At 45.6% G+C, this 23473-nt stretch overlaps 1 protein-coding gene across 1 annotated transcript in view; it reads right to left on the bottom strand.

Moving 5' to 3' along the window:
• Window positions 1-1038: 1038 nt before the first annotated feature.
• MTHFS (methenyltetrahydrofolate synthetase) overlaps window positions 1039-23473 on the bottom strand; it is a 49316-nt gene continuing 26881 nt past the window's right edge. The window contains exons 2-3 of the mRNA XM_063930388.1: window positions 1584-1845; window positions 1039-1377 (exon numbers count right to left, since the gene is read on the bottom strand). Of these exons, the coding sequence (XP_063786458.1) occupies window positions 1136-1377; window positions 1584-1845 (504 nt within the window). The 3' untranslated portion in view covers window positions 1039-1135. The remainder of the gene's footprint in view (window positions 1378-1583; window positions 1846-23473) is intronic.

The following is a 23473-nucleotide window of genomic DNA, read 5'->3' as shown; positions in this document are numbered from 1 at the left end:
TCTGGATCCCATATATGATGAATCTGATCCACAGGGTGCTTATTAGATACATGCGTCTTACTCTGCAAATTAAGCTCCTACAAAAAAAAAAAACCCACAAAGGTGTCTTTACCTTGCCAATCCAATATATTTATTGCCGTTTTCAAAGACACTGAACCATTTATGATTACACGGCACTGAGAAAGATATTGGAGTGGCCGCAAGTCTGGGACTAGAGGAACATGAGCATAATTAAACACTATTTTGAAGACTGAGATAGGTAAAACATGAAACATAAAAATAAACTAAAAGATTGTACCAACAATATGTGGGTGTGGAGAACACTCCTGGGTGGAATGTAATAGGGTGTGCGAATCAGAAAGCGAGAGATTTTGTGAGAGTTCAGTTTTGTTTTTTTAAAGTGCCAATCATTTACATGGCAAAATCAACCTAGTTTTGCCATGTAAATAATTGCCACTTTAAAAAAAACCAGTAGAACATCTGATTCTCACCCCTTATTACATTTTCCCCCATGTAGTTGAACCTTTTACATGAAATCGGTTCAAGTCTAATAATTTGAAGATTATTAGTCTCGTTTCAGTCATCTTGGGCTATTATGTTATGGCAAACAGAGAGATTAGGAGTTTGGTTTTACATTTAATGCATAGAAATGGAAACCCATAAATGTAGAATTGCAATGGTCACAAAATGATCTAATAGAGCACATGAAACTAGAAACATTATAGAGAAATTACAGGTCATTCAAATAATAGGAGATTTATCTGTTGTACTGTACCTGGTAGCAGATCATTTGATTGTAGAAGGTCAAAAGTAAAGTAGTAAATGGCAAATTGTATCCAAGTAGCGGATATATTGCTAATGAAAGATTTTTTTTAATAAGAATAGTTGAGACCACTAAGGCTTTTGAGACTGTAGAGGACACATTTATTTTGATCGCAGATGAAACTGCACAGTGAGTGGATAAAAAGGAAAGGCCTGAGGTTGCAGTACTGTCAGCAGAGAAGAAAATTATGGGAAAATAAAAAAATATATAAAAGGTAAGAGAATATGATTTATTTTATAAATTGCATACAATTTTTCTTTCTCACTTTAGCACAGCTCGTACAGTCACTCCTGTCAGCAGCATTTTTCAGAGTCACATCTTGAGCATTTCTTGGTCTCCAGCAATGATAATCTCATCTATCTCAATGTCATTTTCAGTTACAGGGATGGAGTCACAAAGTTGCTCTTGAAAAGCCAATGCAATGGTATATGGTTTGGCAGCAAACTGATGGTTGTAGTGCTCTAAAAAAGTATCATAATATCCTTTACCCCTTCCCAAACGATGACCTTCCTTGTCAAATCCAAGCCCCGGTACAAGCACGAGATCCAGGCCACCTGTAATAATGTATTGTAGGTAAGTAGTTGACATAAATATATTATTAAGAGCCCAAATGTACAGTGAAAACAAGCGTCACAAAGCAAACACTACAGTATACTATGCTATTCTGAATAAACAGTATAACTGTAATCTACTCGTGCTAATAGCGTCAAGGGCATTGCCTATAAATTGATATGTCAAGACTCTGCAGTGGCTTGCTCACCTATGGCCAGTGCCTCCTCCCTGCAGTCCTCCTCTCCAGGCTGGCGGATATTCCACGTTGTTACTGGCAGCTGGAGGATTTCCTCCACTGAACTGAGTCTGACCATATCCATGTGTGTACTGCGGGGCTGGTAGCGTGGAATAAAACAGGATTTGCCTTGATGAAAAATATCACTGATGATGTCCCCAGTTTGCACCTCATCAGGCATGCTCAAAAACACAGCGATGCGCTGAGCTGTCTGGTACCGATTGTGGGAGAGCAACTGCAAGGAATAATTTATCATGAGAAATAAGGAAAGTACAGGTAAATCCACGTCCTATATGGTTCATATACAGCTGGTAAGTAAATGGGAACTATTCTTTTTCAAACCATTACTATTCAAATACTGTCATTTCTTCAATATTTATCCTATATAAGAAATGGCTAACTCAAATCCCCCCATGGAGGTGAGGAGCAAAGTATTTTGCAGGCTGGCGGCCACTAGATGTCACACAATAAAAGGGTTAAGGAAAATTGCACAATAAACCTAAAAATGCAGCTTTAAGCTGTGTATAAAAGTACACATCCCAATGTAGCAAAGATAGAAACATAAAAACAGGTGAAATACACAGAAGTAAAGCGCTCTTAAAGTAACCATATTCACCAGAACACCACATTTTAGTGAGCAGGTGTATTTAAAACAATAATCACCATTTTATGTTTCAAAAAGCAGCAACTCCCAATCTTAATCAAATTTCATATCCAAAATGGAATCCCTAAGAAACTGTGCCCCCTTTTACTCATAAATGAGCCATATAGTTCATAAGTAAGCCTTATGAACTATATGGCTCACTTTTTGAAGCTTAAAACGGTGATTATTGTTTGAATTACGCTTACCCGCTAAAATTTGATGTTTAGGTGAATGTGGTTACTTTAAGAGCGCTTTACTTCGGCCGCTAGATGGCGCCTGATGGAGCAATTCAAGTGTTGCTCAGTACAGATACCTTAATCTGAAAATCACCTCCAGTGACTAACGGTTACCTCAGCACATGTGATTAATGAAATCCCGGTTACTGCCACCAGCAGAGGAACCCCAAAACATCAATGTATGGACACCACACAGTCCTCTGTAGCTATCTGCATCCAGAATTGTTAATTGCAAACTCACTTAAAAACAGCTTGGGCCACACAGGCTCCCAGATTCACCAGGAAATACTGAGAATACGCTAAAATTAATTATCTTTTAAGTCAAACAAAATCATCCAAGGTATGAGTATACACAATTATTACAATTGTGGAAAGAAATACAGTACATACAGTATAAATCTCAAATAGAAACCTAGCACTTACATTAAAATACTTAGATGATGCTCATCTGAGGGACTTCACAATGGAGTATGCAACTGAAATAAGAGACAAGGGGGGCCATTCCGAGTTGTTCGCTCGTTGCCGATTTTCGCTATGCTTCGATTTGTTGATAACTGCGCATGGTACGCAGAGCGCATGCGCTTAGTTATTTTACTAAAAACTTAGCAGTTTTGCTGTGGCTTCTGCGGCGCTTTTCAGTCGCACTGCTGATCGGTGAATGATTGACAGGAAAGGGGCGTTTCTGGGCGGCCACTCAGCGTTTTCCCAGCGCTTGCAAAAAAACACAGGCGTGTCAGGGAAAAACACGGGAGTGTCTGGCCGAACGCAGGGCATGTTTGTGACGTCAAACCAGGAACTAAACGGACTGAGCTGATCGCAATCTGTGAGTAGGTCTGGAGCTACTTAGAAACTGCTAAGAATTATTTAGTAGCAATTCTGCTAATCTTTCGTTCGCAATTCTGCTATGCTAAAATACACTCCCAGAGAGCGGCGGGCCTAGCGTGTGCAATGCTGCTAAAAGCAGCTAGCGAGCGAACAACTCGGAATGAGGGACAATGTGCCCTGAGCATTGGGGGAGAAGTGTCTTTAAACCTTCACAGCTGTACTCCTCCCTTTTTGCAACCAGCTCAATGCAGGACACTGGACATGTCAGGGATCATGTGCTTTCTACACACAGCTGTCTTGCAATAGACTAGGGAGGGTGTGTTAGCCCAGATAGGACACAGACATTGTACTTTATTCATTATTCCTGGCCCAGAGTGACCAGGTTTGAGGATGAAGGATGCAATTCCCCACCTCCAAACATTTATGACTGGTACAAGATAAGAAATCGCTTAGCTGTTCCCTGAACATAAATTTCTCCTCCCATTTCAGTGCTGATTTTGAAGGCATCAATTCTTCTCCCAGATATATTCATACAAAAGGTCATATATAGGACACATGCTATTGATCCATCTAGGTCCACATAACCTCACATATTTTGTCTTCCAACATTGCTGGGTGATCATATCATACAACCCATTAAGAACCTAGCAATCTAGTAGGCCATTATGTAACAGGTAGCATCTATCCTTGTGTATCAATGCCTATCTCCCTATAGATTGTAAGCGTGCGAGCAGGGCTTTCCTACCTCTATGTCTGTCTGTTTTTGCCCAGTTTTGTTCTATTGCTGTTGTTCTAATTGTAAAGCGCAACAGAATATGCTGCGCTATATAAAAACTGTTAATAATAATCAGTGAAAAAAAACAGGATTTTAATACCTACAGGTAAATCCTTTTCTCCTAGTCCGTTAAGGATGCTGGGGTCCACTTCAGTACCATGGGGTATAGACGGTTCCGCAGGAGCCATGGGCACTCTAAGACTTTTCAAAGGGTGTGAACTGGCTCCTCCTTCTATGCTCCTCCTCCAGACCTCAGTTATAGGAACTGTGCCCAGGGAGATGGACATTTCGAGGAAAGGATTTACTTTTATACGAATGGTGAGATTCATACCAGCTCACACCTCAACCATGCCGCACAACATGGCATTCAACATAACACACGCCAACAGGCATGAACCATTTGCAGCAACATGCTGAAAACAAATGTAACACAACTTGTGTAACTATAATGAACAAACTGCAGGTAAAGTACACACTGGGTCGGGTGCCCAGCATCCTCTACGGACTAGGAGAAAAGGATTTACCGGTAGGTATTAAAATCCTGTTTTCTCATACATCCTAGAGGATGCTGGAATCCACTTCAGTACCATGGGGTTATACCAAAGCTCCAGTACGGGCAGAAGAATGCGGATGACCCTGCAGCACCGATTGACCAAACTTGAGGTCCTCATCGGCCAAAGTGTCAAACCTATAAAATTTAGCAAATGTGTTTGACCCTGACCAAGTAGCTGCTCGGCAAAGTTGTAAAGCAGAGACACCCCGGGCAGCCGCCCAGGATGAGCCCACTCTCCTAGTAGAATGGGCCTTCGCGGTCTTCGGTTCCGGCAAGCCTGCCATAGAATGAGTGTGCTGACTCGTCCCTCTGATCCATCGTGCAACAGTCGGTTTAGAAGCAGGACACCCAATCTTGCTGGGAGCATACAGGACAAACAGAGCCTCTGTTTTCCGTATCAGAGCTGTTCTTGCGACATAAATCTTCAAAGCTCTAACAACATCTAGAGACTTTGACTCGGTGAAAGTGTCAGTAGCCACTGGCACCACAATAGGTTGGTTTATGTGGAAGGACGAAACCACCTTTGGAAGAAATTGTTGACGAGTTCTTAACTCTGCCCTATCTTCATGGAAGATCAGGAAAGGGCTCTTGTGAGACAAGGCCCACCAACTCAGACACCCGCCTTGCGGATGCCAAGGCCAAAAGCATCACCACTTTCCAAGTGAGAAACTTCAATTCTACCTCCTGCAGAGGTTCAAACCAATCTGATTGAAGGAACTGCAACACCACATTAAGGTCCCATGGTGCCACTGGAGGCACAAATGGAGGCTGGATGTGCAGAACCCCTTTCACGAACGTCTGAAATTCTGGAAAGGAGGCCAATTGTTTTTGAAAGAAAACTGATAAGGCCGAAATCTGGACCTTGATTGACCCCAATCTAAGGCCCGCATCCACACCAGCCTGCAGAAAATAGAGAAAACGTCCCAACTCACATTCTTCCGTAGAAGCCTTCTTGGATTCACACCAAGACACACATTTTCTCCAAATACGGTGGTAATGTTTAGACGTTACTCCCTTCCTGGCCTGAATAAGAGTGGGAATGACTTCTTTGGGAATACCCTTTTGGGCTAGGATCCGGCGCTCAACAGCCATGCCGTCAAACGTAGCCGCAGTAAGTCTTGATACACACAAGGCCCCTGCTGTAGTAGGTCCTCTCGAGGAGGAAGAGGCCGATGATCTTCTATGAGTAACTCCTGAAGATCTGGATACCAAGCCCTCCTTGGCCAGTCTGGGGCAATGAAGATTGCTCGAACTCTTGTTCTTCTTATTATCTTGAGAACTTTTGGAATCAGTGGAAGTGGAGGGAAAACATATACCGACCGAAACACCCACTGGGTCACCAGTGCATCCACTGCTATTGCTTGAGGGTCTCTCGACCTGGAACAATATCTCTGAAGCTTCTTGTTTAGATGAGATGCCATCATGTCTACTTGAGAAACTCCCCAAATACTTGCCACCTCTGCGAAGACTTCTTGGTGGAGGCCCCACTCTCCTGGATGGAGATTGTGTCTGCTGAGGAAGTCTGCTTCCCAGTTGTCCACTCCCGGAATGAAAGTTGCTGACAGAGCTCTTACATGTCTTTCTGCCCAGAGGAGAATCCTTGTCACCTGTGCCATTGCCGCTCTGCTTTTCGTTCCGCCTTGCCTGTTTATGTACGCGACTGCTGTTACATTGTCCGACTGGATCTGCACGGGATGATCTTGAAGTAGATGTACCGCTTGTAGAAGGCCGTTGTAAATGGCTCTCAATTCCAGAACATTTATGTGAAGGCAGGCTTCCTGACTTGACCATATTCCTTGGAAGCTTTCCCCCTGTGTGACAGCTTCCCAGCCTCGGAGACTTGCATCCGTGGTTACCAGGACCCAGTTCTGAATCCCAAACCTGCATCCCTCTAATAGGTGAGAACTGTGTAGCCACCACAGGAGCGAAATTCTGGCTTTGGGGAACAAGAAAAGAAAATGTGTAGGTGGGATCCGGACCATTTGTCCAACAGGTCCCACTGGAATACTCTGGCATGAAATCGGCCAAACTGTATGGCCTCGTAGGCCGCTACCATTTTCCCCAACAACCGAATTCATTGATGGATCGACACACTTGTTGGTTTCAATATTTGTTTGACCATTTTCTGGTTTTCCAGAGCCTTTTCCACTGGAAGAAATGCTCTCTGTACTTCTGTGTCCAGAATCATCCCTAAAAAGGACAATATTGTCATTGGTTCCAACTGCGACTTTGGAAAATTCATGATCCAACCGTGTTGTTGGAGTATTGACAGGGAGAGTGCGATGTTCTGCACCAACTGTTCCCTGGATCTCGCTTTTATCAGGAGATCGTCCAGATAAGGAATTATATTAACTCCTTTTTGACGAAGGAGGACCATCATCTCTGCCATCACCTTGGTGAATACCCTCGGTGCCGTGGAGAGTCCGAACGGCAACGTCTGGAACTGGTAATGGCAACCCTGTACTGCAAATCTCAGATAAGCTTGGTGAGGAGGATAAATGGGAACATGCAAGTAAGCATCCTTTATGTCTACTGACACCCTGAAGTCCCCCTCCTCCAGACTGGAAATCACTGCCCTCAGGGATTCCATCTTGTTCTTGAGCCTTTTCAGGTAGAGATTCAGTTTACTCAGGTTTAAAATCGGTCTGACCGAGGCGTCTGGCTTCGGAACTACGAAGGGGCTTGAATAAAAACCTTCTCCTTGCTGTGACTAGGGTACCAGGACAATGACCTGATCCTGACAATTTTTGAATTGCCGTTGTTACTGCCTCTCTTTCTGGAAGAGAAGCTGGCAAGGTCGATTTGAAAAATCGGCATGGGGGTCGTCTTGAAACTCCAGTTTGTACCCATGGGACACTATTTGTAAGACCCATGGGTCCAGGCCAGATTGAATCCAGATTTGACTGAAAAGTTTCAGACATGCTCCCACCCGAGCGGACTCCCGCAAGGGAGCCCCAGCGTCATGCTGCAGATTTGGCAGAAGCAGGGGTTGACTTCTGCTCCTGGGATCCGGGAGACGCTGCGGATTTCTTTCCTTTTCCCCTTCCCCTACCTGTAAAGAAGGGGGAACCTTTGGCCTTTATTTATTTATTGGGCCGAAAGGACTGCATGTGAGAGTGATGTGTCTTTTTTGCCGGTGCAGGAGCATAAGGCAAAAATGTCGACTTGCCTGCGGTAGCCGCCGAGAATAACGCATCCAGTCCATCACCAAATAAGAGCTCACCTTTATACGGGAGAGCCTCCATATTTCTTTTGGAATCTGCATCAGCATTCCACTGGCGAATCCACAATGCCCTCTGAGCCGATACTGCCATGGTAGCGGCTGTTGAACCCAAGAGTCCAATAGCCTTCATAGCTTCCAGCATGTATGTGGAAGCGTCTTTGATATTACCTAACGTTAGGAGTATCTCGTCTCTATCAATCATGTCAATTTCCGATGACAAGTTATCTGACCATTTTTTGATAGCACAACTCACCCACGTGCAAGCAATGGTGGGTCTGAGCAGCGTACCATTGGCCACATAAATAGATTTTAACGTAGTATCCATTTTGCGGTCTGCCGCCTCCTTTAGTGAAGCCGTCCCAGGTGCAGGGAGAATCACCTTTTTTGTTAACCTTGACAGTGCACTGTCTAACACCGGGGGTGACTCCCATCTTTTCCTGTCCTCTAATGGAAAAGGATAAGCAATCTGAATCCTTTTGGGAATATGAAATTTCTTTTCAGGATTCACCAAAACTCCCTCAAAAAGAGTATTTAGCTCGTGGGAAGGAGGGAAAGTTACCTTACATTTATTTTCCTTATAGAAATAAGCCTTCTCCTGAGGTACAGTAGGGGCTTCCGTAACTTCTAAGACCTCCTTTATAGCAACAATCATATATTGTATGCTTTTTGACAATTTAGGATCTATCCCCCTGGAATCACTATCTTCGACACAGGAATCAGAGGCCGTGTCGGTATCAGTATGTACAATGTTTGCAAATGGTCTCTTATGTGACCCAGAGGGGTCGCCTGCGGATGAGAAAGCAGAACCCTGAAAAATCACATCTTCCACTGATTTTCTCCAGCTTTCTGCATGAGACTCAGACTTATCTAATCTCCTACTGATATGATTCACACTATCACGTATTTCTTTCACCCATTCAGGCTTGTGGTGTGCCGGCAGCGCTACCACATTACAACTCTGTGTCCCTAAAATGGCTACCTCAGGGGAAGAACTCCCTGCCTCAGACATGTCACACACGTGCACAAACACACCACAGACACTCCGGGACTTATAAGGGACAGACCCACAGTAAAATCTGTCAGAAGGACACAGATAGGAGCAGCCAGTTCACAAACCCAGCGCCAGTAACACAATGCCTGTGAAACATAAAATGCCCACTGACATGCAGAGCTTTTTTATAATGTAAACACACAATATAAAGCACCAATTCCACTGTGCCCCGCCCCCTTTTTTTTTGCACCCCGATACTTGTATTCAGTAGTGGAGGACCAGCATTGTCTCTGCAGCCTGAGGAGAGAGAGAAAATGGCGCTGAGCAGTGTGCTGGCTGACTGAGGAGGAAGCTCCACCCCCGCAATGATGGCGCGTTTCTCCTCAGAGATTCTGATAACTATATTTATACTGGTGGGGGTAGGGCTGTACCTCGCATCTTATGCCCCTTTTCTACCAGTTTTATAAGGTTTCATGCTGCCCAGGGCGCCTCCCCCGCGCCCTGCAGTGCCTGTGTTGTGTGGGCAGTATGGCGCGGTGCGCTCTCGCCAGCCACACGGTACCTTTAGCCGTCACCTTGATTGAAGATCTCTCTTCTAACACTCACCTATCTTCTGACTTCTTGCTCTGCAAGGGAGGTGACGGCGTGCTGTGGGAGTGAGCATCTAGGCACAGCTAGCATTCAGTACCCTTCAGGAGCTAATGGTGTCCTGTCAGCCAGAAGCAGAGCCATGAAACTATTTAGGAACTTGGTTCCTACTTCTGCTCTCTCAGTCCCACGAAGCAGGGAGACTGTTGCCAGCAGTCCTCCCTGAAAATAAAAAACCTAACATAAGTCTTTTCAGAGAAACTCAGTAGAGCTCCCCTGGAGTGCATCCAGTCTGCCTGGGCACATTTCTAAAACTGAGGTCTGGAGGAGGGGCATAGAGGGAGGAGCCAGTTCACACCCTTTGAAAAGTCTTAGAGTGCCCATGGCTCCTGTGGAACCGTCTATACCCCATGGTACTGAAGTGGACCCCAGCATCCTCTACGGACTAGGAGAAAAGGATTTACCGGTAGGTATCAAAATCCTGTTATTTCTCAGTGTGCACTTCATGCTTTATATGGCTGTGTCTCCTTTTAGTGAATATTTCTCAATGTGCACTGCGTGCTTTATATGGATGTCTTCTTTTAGTGAATATTTCTCTTCATTTGTTGTATTCTGTTTTATTTTTTAAGATGCACTTTTCAGCGCATCCACTGCTATTGCTTGAGGGTCTCTCGACCTAGAACAATATTTCTGAAGCTTCTTGTTGAGACGAGATGCCATCATGTCTACTTGAGGAACTCCCCAAAGACTTGTCACTTCTGTGAAGACTTCTTGATGTAGGCCCCACTCTCCTGGATGGTGACGTTAATATTCTAATGTGTATGAACAGGTACTGAATGCCAATTTTTGAGGATCTGATCAGGAAACATTATGGTCGACCTAAGAAAGATTATTCGAGTTGATCTCAGGGAGTAGTAACTGGGCAAAATAAATTTTTTGCGACCCTGAAGGGTCTGAGAGAAATCTATTCTATGAATATGACTCCCTCCATAAATATTATCACGTCTGTGATCGTGCCACAGACCTATATAATCTTACTATAACTACATATTACATATAGGCATAGCTCTATCTGATATGCATCACATTATCATGTCCATATCCACCCAGTCAGATATTGTTGGTGCCGACAGGGACACCCCCCACATCTGTGTCTCCCATATAGTTTTCTCTTGGGAAAAATATACCTCTACTGACATGTTGACATATTTACATGTACCAAGTACCATTAGGAGTCGACAGCACCGACATAGTCATTCCCTTTGTGGCAGAGCCCTCAGCCTCAAATATGCCGACACACGTGTGCCAAACACCCACCGACATTACACTGGCTATAAGGGATAGACCCCAGTACATTCTGTCATGGAAACACAGAAGGGGTTTACCAGCTCATTTCCCCAGGCGCCCATGATATAGTGTTTTTATTTCAACTTATATTACACCAAACAACTGTGACCCCCCTCGTTTTTCACTCTGATCTATACAGCAGTGTTTAGGAAGGACCAGCGTGTCTGTGAGGAGAAAATGGCGCTGGATAGAGCTGTGAGGGCTAAGCCACGCCCCCTAACCGTCACGCTTCATTCCCACTCAAATCGACATAATTATACTGGCGGGGGTCTATATTTAGTGCCTAGGCACTTATAATATACTTATTTGCCAGTTTAAAACTTCAGTGTTCATGCTGCCCAGGGCGCCCCCCCTGCGCCCTGCACCCTGCCAGTGCCGCTGTGTGTGTGGGAGCATGGCGCGCAGTGCGACCGCTGCGCGGTACCTCAACACTGAAGTCTTCTGCCGTCACTGAAGTCTTCTTCTCTTCTTTTACTCACTCGGCTTCTTTCTTCTGGCTCTGCAAGGGGGGTGACGGCGCGGCTCCGGGAACGAGCAGCTAGGCGTACCAAGTGATCGGACCCTCTGGAGCTAATGGTGTCCAGTAGCCTAAGAAGCAGAGCCTTTGAACTCACAGAAGTAGGTCTGCTTCTCTCCCCTCAGTCCCACGAAGCAGGGAGCCTGTTGCCAGCAGGTCTCCCTGAAAATAATAAAACCTAACAAAGTCTTTTCAGAGAAACTCAGTAGAGCTCCCCTGTGTGTGGCCAGTCTCACTGTGCACAGAATCTAAACTGGAGTCTGGAGGAGGGGCATAGAGGGAGGAGCCAGTTCACACCCAATCAAAGTCTTAAAGTGTGCCTATGTCTCCTGCGGATCCCATCTATACCCCATGGTTCTTGAAGCATCCCCAGCGTCCTCTAGGACATATGAGAAAAAGGGTTTCCATCTTCTGATAACTTTCTAATGGCTTGTCAATACCCTCCTGGTACATTTACTTTGATTTATCATTCACGTTTCTTCTATGCCAGAAAAGGGCGGATTGGGAACTTGAAGTGGGCCTGGAAAAATATGAAAAGTGGCCTCATGTAGTGGCCTCAGCAGAAAGATGGTGTCACAGTACGTGATCACACCAGTAGGTGAGGCATTGTACTGGTATGCAGAGTTAGCACACAAGGGTGACAAGTAGACACATTAAATAATTATTACTACTTAATCCAACAGCAGGGAATTCCAAAGATTAGCATAGATTTGGTAAAAGATCACTATAAAATAGATAATTCTGACTGGGGTCTCAACCATTGCTAAACACCCACTGGTCTCACATTTTTCCTTGCGGTGTAAAAGAAAAAATAAATCACAATGCCTCTGTCTACCAATCCAGTGAGAGATATTCAATACAAGGAGCATCCCAGTGACCACCATTCAATGCACATAGCAACAAACATGTTCTAACTATCATTTTATAGAATAGATTTGATAAATGATAGCTAGAAGCTCATTGGTTGCTATGGACAACAAACTCTTTAGAAGGTTTGCTACATCTCTCCCTTGCCCAGCTGAGCACATATCGGGCACTTATGGTAGTGCCCAAATCTCAGGTTCTCTCGCACCTCCATGTCGTAATGCCGATAGGACACGATGTGCCATTGGAGCTCCTGAGCTGGCATGGCTCAGATTAGGCAAAAGATAAAAAAAAGTAATGTTACAGAACAGTGTTATTAGCTAATAGGGGGAGATATTTGGTTACACATATAGAGCCTGATTCTGAGACTTACATAAATCTCTGATGTTTAATGATCTGCACATGAGCAGGCACCGCACTGCACACGCACAGATCTGGTCCCGCGTAACCGCAGGTTTACTAGATGTCCTATGTGCATCCAGATGATCCCGTGCTGCCTCTTCAGATGCATCACAGAATCCTGGGTTACTTTTTTTTACTTAATACACCTTAAGTAGCTTTTGCATAATTCTGCTGAGATGCCATTAGTGTCCACCTCTGAATCAGCCCCATATTTATATAGAGGCAGGGGCGTGATTAGAACTTTTTGGGTCCCATAGCAACATTTTTAAGGGGCCCCCAACTCAGATCTCCAGAGAGAGAATGGCAGCAGGGGCATAGAAACAGAGAGGGGCAGAAGGGACGTAGGGACAGGAAGAGGCAGCAGGGGCATAGAAACAGAGAGGGGCAGAAGGGACGTAGGGACAGGAAAAGGCAGCAGGGACATAGAAACAGAGAAGCAGCAAGAATGTAGGGACAGATAAAGGGTCAGCAGGGATTTGGTGAGATACAGTTGGGACAAAGTGAGAGGCAGCAGGAACACAGAGAGAGAGAGTGCCGGCAAAGACATAGGAACAGAGATAGGCAGCAGGGACTTAGGGACAGAAAGAGGCAGCAGGGATATAGGGCCAGATAGAGAGGTAATTGCAACCAGGGCCGACAACAGCAATCTTGGGGCCCGGTACAATGATATCTCTGGAGCCCACTTAGATTTTATATACTGTAAACACAGTATAAATAAACAAGTTGCAACAGCAGCACTCAGGAATAAAACATACGACAGCCACTTTCAGCCAACATATACACACACACACACACACACACACACACACACACACTGAATTCTAAATTTGCTGCACTAAATAAGAAACTTAATAGATATTTATATATGTGTATAAATAAATATATTTATGTATATCTCTGCTTCCTCCCCCACAGATACCACAGTCTGTCTCCCTCTCTCCTTCCTCCCACCCCCCCCAAAGTCTGTCTCTCTCAATTACTCCATGCTGCATTCACAACTTCCCCACCCCATCCCAAAGCCATACCTGCGCTGCACTCCCCAGTATCCAGATCCTTACACCACATAGCAGGTGCCATATGGCGCTCACACTCCACAAGAGGCCAGCGCAGGGCACATGAGTGCTGGCAGCGGAGCTTCTGCCATGTCCCGTAAATGCCTGCAACAGAGCCGGACTCGGAAGAGTGGATGCACACTTGTACCACACAGTCACTGTGTTTGAGAGGCTCCTGTCACTCTGAGATCGCACCCACACAGCTCGCTGCCTTACTTAGACAAAATGGCTTACACCCCTTTCGGGCTCTAAGCTGCGTATCCTTGGGGGCCGGTACAGGTGTACCCTTTGATCCCCCCTATCGCCGGCCCTGGATACATATGAAATTATTATCAGAATTTCGTTAACATTTTTTTTTTTTTTTATTGGAGCAGCCCGATAAACAAACAAAAAGAACAGCATAGACAGTGGACATGAGACAATACAGAGTTGAAAAACAAAAAGAATGAGCATAACCAAAAAGCCTTAATATGAAGACTTCAAGGGGTGTGGTCAGCACCCTGGTAGTCGGGATGCTGGTGGTCAAGTGACCGACACCGGAGTCCCGGCAACACTCGGAATCCTGACGTCGGAACACTATCCGCCCACATTCCGAATGTAAGTATGAGGGTGACGGTTAGGGCCCCGCCGGGGGTTTACAGTTAGGCACTAGAGGGGGGTTTAGCTGTAGCCACCACCAGAGGCGGATTGGGCATAGGGTCTACAGGGAAGATTCCCGGTGGGCCGGCGCACCCGCAGGGCCTGTTTTGTTTGAGGACATGTGGTCCTATTTATAGACATAATGAATAAGATGCCAAAATATTTGCATATATGAAAATTACTTTGCCACTTAGCCTGTGATTGCAGATGATCTAGTGTATGCTCTGTCTGCCTGCTTGGCTGACATATAAGATTGAGTGAATAGTGATTGGGATACGGTTGGTGTAGTAAGCGAGAAAAATAAGATTTTACTTACCGATAAATCTATTTCTCATAGTCCGTAGTGGATGCTGGGGACTCCGTCAGGACCATGGGGAATAGCGGCTCCGCAGGAGACAGGGCACAAAAGCAAGCTTTTAGGATCACATGGTGTGTACTGGCTCCTCCCCCTATGACCCTCCTCCAAGCCTCAGTTAGGTACTGTGCCCGGACGAGCGTACACAATAAGGAAGGATCTTGAATCCCGGGTAAGACTCATACCAGCCACACCAATCACACCGTACAACTTGTGATTTGAACCCAGTTAACAGTATGATAACAATGAAGTAGCCTCTAAAAAAGATGGCTCACAACAATAATAACCCGGTTTTTTTTGTAACAATAACTATGTACAAGTAATGCAGACAATCCGCACTTGGGATGGGCGCCCAGCATCCACTACGGACTATGAGAAATAGATTTATCGGTAAGTAAAATCTTATTTTCTCTAACGTCCTAGTGGATGCTGGGGACTCTGTCAGGACCATGGGGATTATACCAAAGCTCCCAAACGGGCGGGAGAGTGCGGATGACTCTGCAGCACCGAATGAGAGAACTCCAGGTCCTCCTCAGCCAGGGTATCAAATTTGTAGAATTTAGCAAACGTGTTTGCCCCTGACCAAGTAGCTGCTCGGCAAAGTTGTAAAGCCGAGACCCCTCGGGCAGCCGCCCAAGATGAGCCCACCTTCCTTGTGGAATGGGCATTTACATATTTTGGCTGTGGCAGGCCTGCCACAGAATGTGCAAGCTGAATTGTACTACAAATCCAACGAGCAATAGTCTGCTTAGAAGCAGGAGCACCCAGCTTTTTGGGTGCCTACAATATAAACAGCAAGTCAGACTTTCTGACTCCAGCCGTCCTGGAATTATATATATATATATATTTTCAGGGCCCTGACAACGTCTAGCAACTTGGAGTCCTCCAAGTCCCTAGTAGCCGCAGGCACCCCAATAGGTTGTTTCAGGTGAAACGCTGACACCACCTTAGGAAGAAACTGGGGACGAGTCCGCAGTTCTGCCCTGTCCGAATGGAAAATCAAATATGGGCTTTTGTAAGACAAAGCCGCCAATTTTGACAATCGCCTGGCCGAGGCCAGGGCCAACAGCATGGTCACTTTCCATGTGAGATATTTCAAATCCACAGATTTGAGTGGTTCAAACCAATATGATTTGAGGAATCCCAACACTACGTTGAGATCCCACGGTGCCACTGGAGGCACACAAGGGCTGTATATGCAATACTCCCTTGACAAACGTCTGGACTTCAGGAACTGAAGCCAATTCTTTTTTTGGAAGAAAATCTATAGGGCCGAAACTTGAACCTTAATGGACCCCAATTTGAGGCTCATAGACACTCCTGTTTGCAGGAAGTGCAGAAATCGACCTAGTTGAAATTTTTTCGTGGGGCCTTCCTGGCCTCACCCACGCAACATATTTTTACCACATGTGGTGATAACGTTGTGCGGTCACCTCCTTCCTGGCTTTGACCAGGGTAGGTATGACCTCTTCCGGAATGCCTTTTCCCTTAGGATCCGGCGTTCAAACCGCCATGCCGTCAAACGCAGTCGCGGTAAGTCTTGGAACAGACAAGGTCCCTGCTGGAGCAGGTCCTTTCTTAAAGGCCGATGCCACGGTTCCTTTTGGAACAGACATGGTACTTGCTGAAAGCAAATCCCTTCTTAGCTCCCGAGGCCATTAGTCCTCTGTGAGCATCTCTTGAAGTTCCGGTTACCAAGTCCCTCTTGGCCAATCCGGAGCCACGAGTATAGTTCTTACTCCTCTATGTCTTTTAATTCTCAATACCTTGGTTATGAGAAGCAGAGGAGGGAACACATACACCGACTGTTACACCCACGGTGTTACCAGGACGTCCACAGCTATCGCCTGAAGGTCTCGTGACCTGGCGCAATACCTGTCCCATTTTTTGTTCGGGCGGGACGCCATCATGTCCACCTTTGGCTTTCCCAACGGTTCCCAATCATGCGGAAAACTTCCCGATGAAGTTCCCACTCTCCCGGGTGGAGGTCGTGCCTGCTGAGGAAGTCTGCTTCCCAGTCGTCCACTCCCGGAATGAACACTGCTGACAGTGCTATCACATGATTTTCCGCCTAGCGAAAAATCCTTGCAGTTTTGCCACTGCCCTCCTGCTTCTTGTGCCGCCCTTTCTGTTTACGTGGGCGACTGCCGTGATGTTATTCCACTGGATCAATACCGGCTGACCTTGAAGCAGAGGTCTTGCTAAGCTTAGAGCATTATAAATTTGCTCTTAGCTCCAGTATATTTATGTGGAGAGAATTCTCCAGACTTGATCACACTCCTTGTGTGACTGCACCCCAGCCTCTCAGGCTGGCCTCCGTGGTCACGAGCATCCAATCCTGAATGCCGAATCTGCGGCCCTCTAGAAGATGAGCACTCTGTAATCACCACAGGAGAGACACCCTTGTCCTTGGATATAGGGTTATCCGCTGATGCATCTGAAGATGCGATCCGGACCATTTGTCCAGCAGATCCCACTGAAGAGTTCTTGCGTGAAATCTGCCGAATGGAAGCGCTTCGTAATAAGCCACCATTTTTTACCAGGACTCTTGTGCAATGATGCACTGACACTTTTCCTGGTTTTAGGAGGATCCCGATTAGCTCGGATAACTCCCTGGCTTTCTCCTCTGGGAGAAACACCTTTTCCTGGACTGTGTCCAAAATCATCCCTAGGACCAGCAGACGTGTCGTCGGAACAACTGCGGTTTTGGAATATTTAGAATCCACCCGTGCTGTCCTAGAACTACTTGAGATAGTGCTACTCCGACCTCCAACTGTTCTCTGGACCTTGTTCTTATCAGGAGGTCGTCCATTTTCTTTGAAGACGAATCCTCCTTTCGGTCATTACCTTGGTAAGGACCCCGGGGTGCCTTGGACAATCCAACGGCATCGTATTGAAACTGATAGTGACAGTTCTGTACCACGAACTTGAGGTACCCTTGGTGAGAAAAGGCAAATTTTGGGACATGGAGGTAAGCATCCCTGATGTCCCGGGACACCATATAGTCCCCTTGTTCTTTGCTATCACTGCTCTGAGTGACTCTATCTGGATTTGAACCCTTGTAAGTGTTCAAATTTTTCAGATTTAGAATAGGTCTCACCTAGCCTTCAGTACCACCATATAGTGTGGAGTAATACCCCTTTCCTTGTTGTCGGAGGGGTAATTTTATTATCACCTGCTGGGAATACAGCTTGTGAATTGTTTTCAATACTGCCTCCCTGTCGGAGGGAGACATTGGTACAGCAGACTACAGGAACCTGCGAGGGAGGAAACCTCTCGACATTCCAATCTGTACCCCTTGGATACTACTTGTAGGATCCAGGGGTCCTGTACGGTCCCAGCGTCATGCTGAGAACTTGGTAGAAGCGGTGGAGGGCTTCTGTTCCTGGGAATGGGCTGCCTGCTGCAGTCTTCTTCCCTTTCCTCTATCCCTGGGCAGATATGACTCTTATAGGGACGAAAGGACTGAGGCTGAAAAGACGGTGTCTTTTTCTGCAGAGATGTGACTTAGGGTAAAAAACGGTGGATTTTCCAGCAGTTGCCCTGGCCACCAGGTCCCATGGACCGACCCCAAATAACTCCTCCCCTTTATACGGCAATACATCTTTGTGCCGTTTGGAATCTGCATCACCTGACCACTGTCGTGTCCATAAACATCTTCTTGCAGATATGGACATCGCATTTACTCTTGATGCCAGAGTGCAAATATCCCTCTGCGCATCTCGCATATATAGAAATGCATCCTTTAAATGCTCTATAGTCAATAAAATACTGTCCCTGTCAAAGGTATCAATATTTTTAGTCAGGGAATCCGACCAAGCCACCTCAGCTCTGCACATCCAGGCTGAGGCGATCGCTGGTCGCAGTATAACACCAGCATGTGTGTGTATACTTTTTAGGATATTTTTCAGCCTCCTATCAGCTGGCTCCTTAAGTACGGCCCTATCCGTAGATGGTACCGCCACTTGTTCTGATAAGCGTGTGAGCGCCTTATCCACCCTGAGGGGTGTTTCCCACCGCGCCTTAACTTCTGGCGGGAAAGGGTATACCGCCAATAATTTTCTATCGGGGGAAACCCACGCATCATCACACACTTCATTTAATTTATCTGATTCAGGAAAAACTACAGGTAGTTTTTTCACCTCACACATAATACCCTTTTTTGTGGTACTTGGAGTATCAGAAATATGTAACACCTCCTTCATTGCCCTTAACGTGTGGCCCTAAAAGAAAATACGTTTGTTTCTTCACCGTCGACACTGAAATCAGTGTCCGTGTCTGGGTCTGTGTCGACCGACTGAGGTAAATGGGCATTTTACAGCCCCTGACGGTGTTTGAGACGCCTGGACAGATACTAATTTGTTCGCCGGCCCTCTCATGTCGTCAACCGGCTTGCAGCGTGTTGACATTGTCACGTAATTTCCATAAATAAGCCATCCATTCCGGTGTCGACTCCCTAGAGAGTGACATCACCATTACAGGCAATTTGCTCCGCCTCCTCACCAATATTTTCCTCATACATGTCGACACACACGTACCGACATACAGCACACACATAGGGAATGCTCTGATAGAGGACAGGACCCACTAGCCCTTTGGGGAGACAGAGGGAGAGTTTGCCAGCACACACCAAAAGCGCTATAAATGTATATAAACAACCCTAGAAGGTGTTGTTTACTATATATGCGCTCTTAATATATAAATATCGCCAATTTATGCCCCCCTTCTCTTTGTTACCCTGTTTCTGTAGTGCAGTGCAGGGGAGAGTCCTGGGAGCCTTCCTCACCAGCGGAGCTGAGCAGGAAAATAGCGCTGAGTGCTGAGGAGAATAAGCTCCGCCCCTTTTCCGGCGGGCTTCTTCTCCCGGTTTTTAATAAACTGGCCTGGGTTAAAATACATACATATAGCCTTAATGGCTATATGTGATGTATTTATTTTGCCACTAAAGGTAATTATATTGCTGCCCAGGGCGCCCCCAGCAGCGCCCTGCACCCTCCGTGACTGAGTCAGTGAGCCGTGTGACAACAATGGCGCACAGCTGCAGTGCTGTGCGCTACCTTCATGAAGACTGTGGAGTCTTCTGCCGCCTGTTTTCCGGACCTCCGTTCTGCCGTCTCTTCAGCGTCTGTAAGGGGGATCGGCGGCGCGGCTCCGGGACGAACCCCAGGCTGACCTGTGTTCCGACTCCCTCTGGAGCTAAGTGTCCAGTAGCCTAAGACTCCAATCCATCCTGCACGCAGGTGAGTTGGAAATCTCTCCCCTAAGTCCCTCGATGCAGTGATCCTGTTGCCAGCAGGAATCACTGAGATTGAAACCTAAAAAAAAACTTTTCTAAACAGCTCTTTAGGAGAGCCACCTAGATTGCACCCTCTCGGACGGGCACAAAAACCTAACTGAGGCTTGGAGGAGGGTCATAGGGGGAGGAGCCAGTACACACCATGTGATCCTAAAAGCTTGCTTTTGTGCCCTGTCTCCTGCGGAGCCGCTATTCCCCATGGTCCTGACGGAGTCCCCAGCATCCACTAGGACGTTAGAGAAATATATATTTCTAAAGAATTATATAGTTTTCTAAATTCTAAAGGTGTATCATATAATGTGCTCATAACATTTAATTTTATTTCCTTTTAACTTCCCCTTGATGCTGGACATCCCCACTATCTGGAAAGTCTTGGGGGTAGGGTGCTGCTGCCATGGCCCATGGCTAGACCCTACACCTCTGGTGCTGCCCATGTGGGACCACTAGTACAAATTTTTCCAGGGCCGCTTTTTGTTCCCAATCCGCCCCTGGCCACCACCCCCCAATGAATGACACACTAAAGAAAAACTTTGACCTACAAGGTATGTTACTGCCAATGTTTTGCATGTTGACCTTAATGGTCCTTTCAGCGTCTATTTCCTGCTCACTGGAGACTCATCTGCAAAGTAAGAGCCACTAGGTTATTGGAAAGGTGTAAAAATCTTAAGCAGCGCACTGCAAATGTAAACATCACTTCAGATATCCACTTGCCTTCTACTTGACAACCAATTTAAATAATTAAATGAATCACAATTGTGAGGGGACTTGGTGACTTTCCTTATTACACTAAGTACTTTGTCACAAGACTTGCTTTATGTTGGTCAAAATGTACTTAGAAATGTGCTTCTCCATTATATTGCAATAACAAGTCACAAAAACGAATAGGGAGAGAACTAATGTCTGCCAGATGCAGAGTGGATACACCAGTGCACCTCTCCGAACAGCAAATACCCTAACAAAATCATCCTCTACACTTCTTTTTCTCATTCCCGGTGCAAAACAAACCCCCAAAAAACCACACATGACAAACCTGTGCAGCTACTTAATGCTATGCAAGAAAAACCTCCAATTGGCGAGCCAGCCCCTCAGTAAATGCCATCCCGATGCACAAACATGTTCGTTTAAAAGGGAATCACGTCAGTGTAGGTAGAGAGAATGACAGAGCACATCTCTCCTGCTTTGTGCGTTATAAAAAATACCTAAAGTCTTTAATGCTGACTGCAGGCAATTTAAGTCTTTCAGGTAAGTTCTGGTAACAAACAATGATTTTATGCTAATATTTTAAGAAATTTTAAGAACAGTTACCCTTGGTGGGTATCCTATTATTATTATTATCCGTTATTTATATGGCGCCACAAGGGTTCCGCAGCGCCCAATTACAGAGTACATATGCACATAATCAAAACTGGAAGACAGTGACTTACAGTTAAAGACAATATAGGACAAGTACAGGGTAACTAAGCATAACTACACTAGTAAACGACAGAGATAAGTTCCAAGGTGGCCACAAAACTGCAGGATTTGGGCAGTTGAGGATTATTAAAGTAAGAAAAAGGATAAGCACATGAGGGAAGAGGGCCCTACTAGTGAGAGCTTACATTCTAAGGGGAGGGGAGGACAGACAGGGGTGACACAGATGGGGTACATAGAGAGCGTGGAACAGAGGGTTAGGATGAGATTTGGCTGGGTTTGGTAAAGAAGTGGGTCTTAAGAGCCCGTTTGAAGTTTTGTAGAGAGGTGGAGAGTCTGAGGGGGAGAGGTAAAGAATTCCAGAGAAAGGGAGCAGCACGTGAAAAATCTTGGAGATAGGAGTGGGAGGAAGTAATCAGAAGACAGGAGAGTCGGCGTGCATTAGCAGAGCGAAGAGGACGGGTGGGAGAGTAAAGGGAGATAAAAAATGTGAGAGGAGTGGGTGAGGGCTTTGTGAGTGAGTGTGAGAAGTTTGAATTGGATTCTGGAAGGGAAGCCAGTGAAGGGCTTGTAGGAAACGTAGTGCGTTTGGTGAGGAAGATGAGCTGGGCTGCAGCATTAAGGATAATTTGGAGTGGAGCGGGGTAATTGTCAGGGAGGCCAGTTAGGAGGAGATTACAGTAGTCCAGTCTGGAAATAATCAGTGAGTGAATAATGATCTTAGTGGCATCCTGGGTGAGAAAAGGTCTGATTCTGGAAATGTTTTTGAGATGAAAATGACAGGTTTGTGAGAGGTGCTGAATGTGTGGTTTGAATGAGAGGGAAGAGTCAAGGATTACGCCAAGACAGCGTACCTGGGGGCTAGAGGAGATAGTCATGCCATCAATGGATAATGAGATTGTGGGAAGTGAGGTTGTGCGGGAGGGTGGGAAGATGATCAGCTCAGTCTTAGACATGTTGAGTTTAAGAAAGCGCTGGGACATCCAGGAAGAGATAGCAGAAAGACAGTTGGAGGTACGAGTGAGGAGAGCAGGGGAGAGGTCAGGGGAGGTAGATTTGAGTGTCATCAGCATAGAGGTGGTATTGGAAGTTAAAAGAACTAATGAGTTCACCAAAAGAGGACGTATAGAGAGAGAAAAGGAGAGGACCAAGAACAGAGCCTTGGGGGACACCAACAGTTAGTGGAAGTGTGGGGGGGGGGGAGGTAGCATCATGAGAGGAGACAGAGAAGGAACGATCAGAGAGGTAGGAGGACAGCCAGGAGAGAGCAGTATCATGCAGACCAAGAGAGTGAAGTATTTGCAGAAGGAGAGGGTGATCCACAGTGTCAAAAGCAGCAGAGAGGTCAAGAAGAATAAGCAGAGAGTAGTGGCCCTTAGCTTTGGCTGCATGAAGGTCATTGCATACTTTTTGCATACTATTAGCCGCGATAACGCAATCCACGATCCCGGCTAATGTTATCGCACCTATCTCCCGAAAAATCGGGCTATCACACCCTGCACACTCCCGTTTATCGCACCTATCCTATTACAAAATGGCGATAACAGGATTCGTGCGATAATTCTAGCTGGTAAAAGCGGTGATAAGTATAGGAGTGGAAAAATCTGCCTCTACCCCCGAAAAAGCAAACCTAATATAAGAAAACATTATAGAAGTCCATTATTGGTTATAATAAAATGATTTAGTGTAATTAAATTAGGTCAAATGGCTGTTATATGCATTTTTTTTTTTAAATGTTCAAAAATGATAGAAAGCTATTTTTTTCAGCAAAATAAGTGTTCTTACTAAATTTGGGGTACATAAAATGAGTACAAGTATATATTTGGGTAATTTTAGGGGACTTTAAAAAAAACAAAAACGTGGAAACATACCGATTACCCCCACTTTGAAGTCTAAAAACATTTGTCCCACTCATAACGCACCCCACTACATCTTCCCATACCTTGTACCCAGATTTCCATCACTTTGCATTTTTTGATCCCAAAACGGACATGCCATTATTAGTTAATTACAAACAATGAAAAACTTCTAAGTGCCTGATTAGTCACTCAGGGGGGTGTCCAATAGGTTCTGATCCGATCCCTGAAATTTTTACCTTAAAATAGGGATTTTGCACTACTTTTCACCAGCTCTGAGCTGGTAAAGAG

The sequence above is a fragment of the Pseudophryne corroboree genome, chromosome 6 (genome assembly GCF_028390025.1).
Source record: "Pseudophryne corroboree isolate aPseCor3 chromosome 6, aPseCor3.hap2, whole genome shotgun sequence".
Classification (NCBI taxonomy): Eukaryota; Metazoa; Chordata; class Amphibia; order Anura; family Myobatrachidae; genus Pseudophryne; species Pseudophryne corroboree.
Note: the sequence above shows the minus strand (reverse complement) of the source record. Positions and strands in the feature narration are given on the sequence as shown.